The sequence below is a fragment of the Notothenia rossii genome, assembly GCF_949606895.1.
Source record: "Notothenia rossii genome assembly, chromosome: 7".
In the NCBI taxonomy this organism is placed as follows: domain Eukaryota; kingdom Metazoa; phylum Chordata; class Actinopteri; order Perciformes; family Nototheniidae; genus Notothenia; species Notothenia rossii.
Genome location: NC_136905.1, coordinates 65517186 through 65527026, shown reverse-complemented (window position 1 = coordinate 65527026; position 9841 = coordinate 65517186). Strand labels below are relative to the sequence as shown.

The 9841-nt window shown below is 39.1% G+C and overlaps 1 protein-coding gene across 5 annotated transcripts in view; it reads left to right on the top strand.

Annotated features, from left to right (window-relative positions):
* Positions 1-9348, top strand: part of nkx2.2a (NK2 homeobox 2a) — a 13070-nt gene extending 3722 nt beyond the window's left edge. For 2 of the 5 annotated variants that reach the window (XM_079641507.1, XM_079641511.1), the window contains exons 3-4: positions 8-575; positions 8302-9348. In XM_079641507.1, the coding sequence (XP_079497633.1) occupies positions 8-575; positions 8302-8308 (575 nt within the window). In that variant the 3' untranslated portion in view covers positions 8309-9348. Of the gene's footprint in view, positions 1-7; positions 1006-8301 lie in introns of those variants that run through there. The other 3 variants (XM_079641509.1, XM_079641508.1, XM_079641510.1) reach the window with 3 other exon arrangements.
* Positions 9349-9841: the final 493 nt, after the last annotated feature.

The following is a 9841-nucleotide window of genomic DNA, read 5'->3' as shown; positions in this document are numbered from 1 at the left end:
TTGACAGTGTTTCTCCCGTTTCTTGCCGCAGTGCACGGTCTCTCCGCCAGCTCTCAGGACTCGGCCAAGTCCCCGGAGCCGTCCGCGGACGACGAATCGCCGGACAACGACAAGGAAACTTCCAGCAGCGGCGGCAGCGACTCCGGCAAGAAGCGGAAAAGGAGGGTGTTGTTTTCCAAGGCGCAAACCTACGAGCTGGAGCGCCGCTTCCGGCAGCAGAGGTACCTGTCCGCCCCGGAGAGGGAACACCTGGCCAGCCTCATCCGCCTCACCCCGACCCAGGTGAAGATCTGGTTCCAGAACCATCGGTATAAGATGAAGAGAGCCCGGGCCGAGAAAGGTATGGAAGTGACCCATCTCCCTTCTCCCAGGCGGGTGGCCGTGCCCGTCTTAGTCAGGGATGGAAAGCCTTGTCACACTCTTAAAGCTCAGGACTTGGCGGCCACTTTTCAGGCCGGGATCCCCTTCTCGGCTTATAGTGCCCAGTCACTCCAACACATGCAGTATAACGCGCAGTACAGCGCCGCGGCGCAGTTCCCAGCACATCACTTGGTGCAAACGCAACAGTGGACTTGGTGAGAGAAATTATAGAGACTTGGCTTGGAGGCACGATAGGGAGTTTCACCACAAAGCAAAGAAAAAAAAAATAAAACACAAAAAACAAAAGACTTTTCATTTTTGCAGCTTGACTCATATATATACTACCATTTTTATTCGGGGCTCATGTGTGCGCCGTGTTTACGTGTTTTCGTTAAGAGAACTGGGTCCGAACCTCTCCCTTATAGATTTTATTAAGAATGTCAATGCTCTTATTGTGAAATTATTTTGTAAAGTATGTTGTGTGTTGGTTGTAGAGATGTTTTCCTCTTTTTATTTTCTTTTGTCCCTTCGTGTTATTATCAGCACGTACGAACCACTTTATAATTATAGAAATTTTAATTTCTTGCTTCTTTTATGAACCGAAAAAAATATTTATGGCCATGAATAAACACTGGCAACTTTGCAGCTATTTTTTCCTTTTGTTTTATTTACTGTAAATATCTTGTGGCATATGTTTGCAACCTAGAGCTTTCGGGAGCATAAAGCTGAAGATCAGCCTCTATATATTTACACATTTTGAAAAAAAAACGAGGGAGTGAGTTTTGGCAAAAACGTTATGACTGCCGTGTCAGATCACATTATGTAAATAACAGCTGCGCGGTGTTGGCTAAATATCCCACATTTTTTACGAGGATTTTAAAATAAAATGCTGTGTTTCTGAAAAGAGGTTTTGCTTTATACAAGTGTCCTATATTTGATTTGATCATCTCTGAAAAAACATCGCTAGCAATCACAATGAAGGGCGAGGAGCTAAACGCTATTGTGCCACAGAATGGAGCTTGACTCTGGGAATAAATCTCCAGCGCACTTCACTCCGTTCCTTCTAAGAGAATTTAATCCGGAGAATATTTTTCCCCAATCAGAACACCTCACGAATAAAGAGGCTAAAGTCACTTGTGAAACGGGACTAAAATCCACTCACTTAATATAAGAGGGCTTCTCCACATAAGAAGCCTTTGAGTGAAAAAGCTCTCCTTTTTGTCAGCATCCCCAACCACTCCCGGCCTTGGGTGTAAAGTGGTAGACTGTGGGGGGGAAATCGTTTAATGCAATACATGTATTGTTATCTTGCGCTAAACTGCAAATAAAGCAGGAATAATCAATCAGTCACCAGTCTTCTTTGTTTAACCACGGCCAGCAACGGTCAACTAAAATACGCACGGTTTAGAGGAGCTTTAACCGCCTAATAAAGTAATTTTTTACACAATCATATAACGTGTTACCATCGATATTGCGCATTAAACTCTCCACTGCTCTATTAGTCATGATCTTGTTTAAGGTGGAAAGAAACAAAAAGCACAAATGGCTCCCCAGTGATCCGTAGCAGCGCACTGCGGATTATCAGACTCCAGTCAATATCTTGGGTAAATATGATAACCTAGTAGAAAAATCCATGCATCGTGTTTGTCCCGGGACAAAAAATCCCACAACAGATGTTAGAGTCGCCCCTATCATCACTGAACAAACAGCCAAATTGGGCAGATTTGCTAATTATTTACAGAATTGAGTCTCAAGGGGCTACTGCTTTTGTGGGCGACACAGACTCAATTTGTCCCGGACAGAAAAGGTTTTGTGTTCTACCACTGGTTGAGCTTGTAGGTCAAATACATCAACACTATGCCTGTTGTTTGGGTTTTTGATGTATTTGTGGATAAACAAGAAATACGCATTGCTTATAGAGCTGATCAACGCTTATACTGAATGTATTATGGAGCGTAATATGATATCAACTGAATTGCAAAAGGTGATGATTTGCTGTGATTTGATTTTAGCAGACTCTAGATTTATGTTTAAATAAAATAATAAATGGGAGTACATTTTAAAACTAATATTTGTGAGCCTTATAAGTAGGACACAAATCAAAACCTATGTGTGGCTCTCTGTCCTCATTTTTCGCTCCTGTAATGAAGCAGTTTTGTGACTCCATCATTGCATAATACAGTACACGACACAACACAGAGACAAAAGGCCAGGCCTGGTTGCTGGATGTTAGAGGCGTGCATGTTAACGAGTAGCAGGAGGAGTGGGCTGCAGACAGTGCAGATAGAGAGACTGACTGAGTTTCTTGGTGCTGTTCAGAGTCAGGGAGATGTATCCTTGGGCTTTTTGTCCTGCCTGTCACTTGGTGCCATTGTGATCTTTGCTGCACACGTTGTATCCCATATGGGCAGCTGGGCTCGGACAAGGAGAAAGGGATCTCTCACAAGCCCCAAATTGTATCAAGCTTTCAAATAAAGCATTGTTGTCTCTCAAAGAAAACGAATTAAAAATTCGTGCTATATCTATTCTGGTCAAAAAAAAGAGAAGAAGCCCCATTCACAGATAACAGGGAGTCCTTCTTCCTTGATAGAGCTATGCCAACAACAGCCTTCTCATTTCTCTTTCCCATTTCCCCCGTCCTCCAGTGAAAGGCTGATTATTGTCTGTCCTAAAAAGTCACAAAAACTATTTTTAAACTCGGTTCTTTCTTATTTACTTTGAGTGGTGCTGCAATGCGTAGGCCTGCTTCTAACAGAGACACGTGGACACATATTTGACACAATTTGCCGTGATCTATGGATTTACGCATCAGGTATAAAACTGACCATTCTGCTCCATTTAAAGATGCCCTGAATTGTACTCTAAATTAGGCCTACACAAAGGCACCTTTCATGCTGGGAGACATGTATATAGTGTAGTAACATTGATTGAGCTAAATATTAAATCTGCCATTTGCTTTCTATTTATATTCTGAATCCGAGGATATGTGGGCGATGCAGATGTTTATTCCATCGGAACAAAAATAAGCAATGTTGGCAGGTGTTTATTGGACTACGCCAATATGTACTGCCATTTGGAAGACCAGAAATAACCTTATAAATGGTTCTGGTATTTCTTAATATCACATTTTATTGTGCATTAATATTATTTATATTTGACTATAAAAGTTCTTAAGCAGCCCCCCTAAATCAAAAAAAAATTGCGAGCCTATTCCCATATTTATTGTGGATTTAAACTCATTTTTAGGTCAACCCAAACAACTGATTTGCGCGTCCACTGCTCTGTTGTGTTTGCCCCATAACCGAAGCAAAATAAAAAAACATCATCCGCGTAAAAGCCTTTATGATCAACTTTTACGGTGAAAAGTCTTCGCTTTGCAGCCGTGTTTTGTCATTAACGCGCCAGAAAATTACACCGCCCCTCCAACCGGCTCAGCAACTGGGTCACATTTATCGGGAATTGCTTTTGGCTGCTTGAAAGGATAAAGCAGGCGACATTAAAACAAGCATCTTGTGGCGTGCAGCATAGTTCAACCTGCGTGGATAACACTATTATATACCGTGGAATACAATACTTGAGGAAATATGCACTTGGGACACCATGGATCTTCGTCATCCTGCCCATTTGAACCTCGACATGAATCATTTTTCTATCATGCACATCGCCAAATAAACGAGGATTTCAAAGCTGGTAATAAGCGGTGCTTTTCATTTAAAGGAAGCTATCTGGGTTTTATTGCCTTAAAGGAGATCCAGATTAGATTCGCCACAGTGCCGATATTAAAGAGAGAGGGGGTGATGGAGGGAGGGGGGGTGTGATGGGAGGAAGTGTTTCACTGTGCTGCCACAAGATGGAAGCAGAGGTCCGTGGTTGGCGTCACGCAGCGTTCACCTACACACGTCTAACTTCATCTCATTCCAGCACTCCAAATTAGAGCAGAAATCACAAAAAATAACGTTTCTTTCTTGTTTTTTCAAATTAACTAACATCTCAGCAAACTTGACTGTTTTTTTTATAAGTGCATGATTGCAGTTTATGACATTGTTATGGATCTTAAGAGCATAATCATATCGCTCTCGAAAAACCAAGTAGACGCAATGTAAACAGTCCACAGGCAATTAGCACAGTTTGGCTTTTTACAAAGAGAGACAGACAGAAAGACAGGGAGAGAAAGAGGCTGCCGGGTGTTTCCACGGCGTGGCGCAATAGGATAGGGGGAACAAATATGGTGCACATTAATTCACTTGAGTGAAAGTGAACAATGGAGCTGAAGTGAGGTTTCCCACTGAAAGTCTCAGCTCCATCAGTGTCCTTCAAAACAAAGAAGACTTTCTGTCACGTATACTCAGCAATAAGAAAACAACTGCATCCGTATCACTGTTATGTATGTTGTCAAAGGCAGGAATCTAACAACAAAAAAAGGGCAGTGGAGTCTGATGGCTTTCTTCAAGAAATAACCTTTTATGTATATATTTGATACAAAGAATCAGCTCACTTGTCAAGTTTATACTTACTTACCAAAACTCCATCATCTCTTCGTGCAGATAGAAATCAGTCAAAGCAAAAATGGGTCAAATGACAAGATAAAAGGCTAGCATGTTTGTGCACCTGCTCAGTTCAGCATCAGTGAGCCTGCACCTGTAGGGGGCCTCATTGGGTTAGAAAGAGAGGCAGCAGCAGGGGGTGGGGGGGATGCTGGCATGATGTAAAGGAGTGAGACAAGAGGAAAGACTGCTGTTTAATGTGCAAGAGTTTTGATCATTTTAATATTATTCAATACACAAACAATTAAAAGTACATGTACAATCATAAGACATAATGGAAATATGTGAAATAGGATACCCTGATAAAGTATCCTTAAGAACAGGGGCCTGGATGATTAAAAAAATGATTTATATTAAGCAAATGTATAATTATAGAGAATTGATGTATTATACATAATCCTTTACAAGCTAAAGAAAAAATTCAAACTTACCAAATGACCTAAAAACTAAAGTAACCCTAAACTTCTAAATGGTCTAGCAATGTTATACTTTAATCAGTATAACATTGGTTTAAAAAGGGGAATATATAATGAACACAGACAAACGACAAGGGAAAATAATGGCAAATATAACTTGTTTAGAAGTCCACATAGTGTAGTTGACATATTTGATTGCAAAATACACCGAAAGAAACAACATTTTGCATCAAATCTGCACAGTACAGCATCAACTATATTCAGGCACTAGGATTTCTCCAGTTTAATGGTCATCTCGAAATCTCATTAAAATATGTCCAAAATACAAGGGGTTATCAGGGTGCATGGTGGTCTGAGAGCGAACCCACAACTTTCCTCAGTGGGACCGAGCGTCTGCAGATCTCAGATCAGCCTCCTCGTCTGCAGGAGAAGAACCCGGGAAGCTGAGGCTGACTCACACGCACCAGAGAGAGGAGGAAGCAGCAGAGAGAAACAGAAGAGCTGCAGAGTGATGGCAAAGCCTGAAGAAAGAGAGAAAGACTGCAACATCTTCGAGCAACTCCAACATTTGTCATGTTTTGTTCATTTATAACATGAATAAAATGGGATTCTTTTTCTAATGGTATCCAATTTTAACTAACAGAATAGCCATATAGGTGATACAGAAATCAGTATATGCCTGCAACAGTCTGTATGAGTTAAATAATCAGCATCAATTTGTAGATAGCTTATATAATATACTTAATATATGGAATAATTAACCTATCCATCTGATTACAAGTACCCTTGTCTCTCTGGATCCAATATATAACATAATGATGTTCATTTGGTAGTATAATTTAAACATATGGGAAATAAAAAGTAGCATGTGCAATTGTAAAAGGAAGTATTTACGGATCATAAAACGATTGTGCCATGCAGTACCATATTCCTCATATTCCACACGTGTATTATATGTATCATTTAAATCATTTGCATTTATGTCACCAGCGAATAAAAACTCTGACAATATTGTTTAATTGCTTTTACACTTTGCTCCCCTGCTGCTTTCTCTGAGGTGTCATGACACCTGCTTTTAGCTCCTTTTTCTCATCAGCCGTGCTCAATGTTGTTCTTTCAGATGTATTTCATACACAGCTCAGAGGAAACGCAGAACCCACTCGCTTGAGTGTCCTTGCCTTCATGTAAGGTCATTTTCAATCACTTCATATGTAAGTAGATTTGTAGAAGACTTGTTATTTCATGTTCTGAATCAGACTAATGGAAATCTAAAGCATGTTTTTTCTTAAACACTGAAATGCTTATTTTAATTATCAAGATCTTAAAAGTGCCTCACATGGAAATGAACATTTTCTTTGGACAGGAAAAAACCTGCATCAGTGTTTTGCTGCGGGAGACGCTGATAGTGCAGTTCTTAAATTGTGCTGGCAGTAGGTCTGAGTTTAAAGTGCTGCAGATGAGCAGCAGCCAGTGTAGAGGCATCTTTGTGAAAAAGCAGTGAGCGTCAAGGTTCTTGACTTTGCTGAATGTTGAGATTAGGAAAACAGCAGAGTCTGCAGAGTACACACAGACTCTGCCATGATCTGATCTGCTGGAGTGCTCAGGCAGAGCAGTGCTTTTTCTTCTTCTTCCCAGGTACCTTTCTCCACCTGTCTGCTACTATTCCACCACTGCTGCCATGTAAAAACATCATGGTGAATGAAATAAAAGACTACAGCAAATCACACTGGCTTGGTATTTTTGGTCATTTTGTGGGTTTATATTGTAAAGAATGGTACTACTTAACATTTGAAATGTATATACTGTGTTTATGAATAGGATACCAGTTGATATTTATTTGAAAGGTGATTACTCCATCTATCACTGTGAGAGTCAATGACAAAGCAGTGTAAAAAAAGAGCTTGTTGAGAATCATTAACAACTAAATGTGTCTCAAGCAGGACTGCTTCATTCAGAGTCCTGCTCTCACTCGCGTGCAAACTCTAGTGCATTACCGGGTGTAACAAAATAAAATAAAATCATTAATGTATAACGTTTGAAGCTATTTTCATGAATGAGGAACATGTTGGATAAATATAGAGAGCAATTATTAGTTTATTGACCGAAAATTAAAATAAATGATTTGCCCTTTTAATTTTTTACATTTGAAAAGTCACAGTGTGTCTCTTTGAACACATATTTATTTAAAAAAAATAACAGTTAAGCTACAATGAGTGTTTCTCATTATGTCATATACTGTAAATATAAAGGGATGTTAACATCTTCCTGAAAGAAACAATAAAACGTTCCTTTAATTTGAGGTTGCACAGTTTTCATTATTTTTCTCACACACTCTTATGGTGGCTCATAGTGAAAAAGCAGGCTGACAGTGATGGTAAAACCAATCATTTAATTTTACACAAGGTGACTTTCAGAGAATAAAATAACAACATTTGTACAGACCCTTTTAGGTGTAAAAAGAGTTTATATAGTAAACAAACAGCAGCGAGTTAATGTTTATTATCCAGTATACATTTTGCATTTTTCGGGAAACATGTTCCTTCTACTGCTTTTGTTCAATTTGTGGTATATTAGACATGGTTTGATATTTTCTCTCAAATCCATCACTCTAATTACATATATAATAATAAACACCTGTTTTCCCTCCCTATGTGTGTAGGCTACATTATCAGAGATATTCATATTTTTCATGCATTGTTATTATATATTTATTATGTACAAAAACTAACCAAAATACATTTGGCAAAGTTATCATATGCTGAAACGTAATTTTATGATGATGTAAATATTATAGTTAATTTAAACTTTGTTATTTCTTGATGTTAAAATGACACCCACAGTGCATGATGATTCACCTTTAGAGCCCACTCGTGTGTCTTGCATCTGTGAGCACTTCTATTAGAAGTTGTGCTGCTGTGTTATGCAATTTGCCATATGGTCTTATTTCCCTTTGTCTTCTCTTTCTCAATGTTCCATCTCAGGACTTGAATTGTCTTGTATAAAACCCACAGTCCGCTGCAGTCAGATGGGCTGGATGGGGGACAGCGCCAACTATCAGGTTCCCAGAGTTGAGTGTTTATGCCTTTCACTTAATGGATTGTCTCACCTTCTTCAGAAGATGAACATGAGGTGCTTGAGATGCCAGCACTGCAAATGGATCCTGGGGCTTTGAGCCTCAGAACAACCCCGCCATCATCTGTTTCAGACATGCTTCAATCACAGGCGTGATGATCAAAGAGCAACAATGTGGCAGCGGCGCGTTTTACTAATTCAAGTTGCCTAATTAACTTCCTGTTTAAAGAGGATGTAAAAAAAAATATGTGTAGCAAGTTGTGGCCCATCATGTGTTTGTGCACTTGTGATTGTGGTGAATTTATAATGTGCTAACTTCACTTAATGGAACATAAATTCTCCTCTCTGTGTCTCTTTGTGGACTTGCTTTGCTGAATCGGTGCAGTATATGAACGTGGCTGAGCGATGCACTGTCTGACTTTATTGTACCACATTCAGTGTTCATGTTCCTCGCGTGAAGAGGAAGCAATAACCTTCTAATTATTTGTCTTCTAAAGACACAGATAAAATCCTCTGTCTTCACACAAAGGCTCTTCAGTGCCACACATATCTTCCCCTCACCTCTCTGTCCTTTCACTGATCACAATCCCAACAAAACACCCACTGATGCCTGTACCTCCATGTCATTCGGGTCATTCAGAATCATGGCTGCCATTGCCAAAGTACACCTGAGCAAGGCACACAACCCCCACTCTGCTGCAGGGCCCCACTTGACCTCAGGGCCCCTTTACATTCTCTGTCCATTGCCCCAGTTAAAATCCAATGGCAAGCATTTTCCATTGTTGCTCATATTGTGCAGTTTATTCAGAACTGCCAGGTCTTCCACTGCTGTCGGCATTTTTGGATATTATTTGTTAGAGCATATTTTTACTTTGAGTCTTTGCTCGCATAAATATAAATAATGTATTCATGTATTTATGTGTATTGTACTTTTTTGTATTTTTACAATGTATTTATTGTCATGTAGAAATCTGTACAGCACTTAAGCTGTTGTTTTAAAATGTACAAGACTTGACTTGTTCAATAAAAAATGTTCAGCATTACAATCCTTTTATAATTGTTCAATTTACAGTTACATTAATAGCCATTATGTTTAAATCACAGCGTAGTACAACTTTATTAATACAAATCAATGCAACAATAATTTCTATGTGTGTTTATATAAATATATATTGTACAATAAACAGTATTTAAGTTTTTATTACACATTTCTGTACTTACTCCTTTGTTTTTGAGGCAAATACTGCACACGTCATTCCACTATGTTAAACTTAAAGCAGATTAGAATAGTAATTTAACAGAATAGGATGTAGCATGCAGGACACATGATGACACATGACCACTCAGCTTTATGAAAAGGAACAATTACAATTACAATTATCACACATACTCAAACAAATCTAAACATTTGTATATTATATAAAGTATATGAGGTACTTATATATTGGA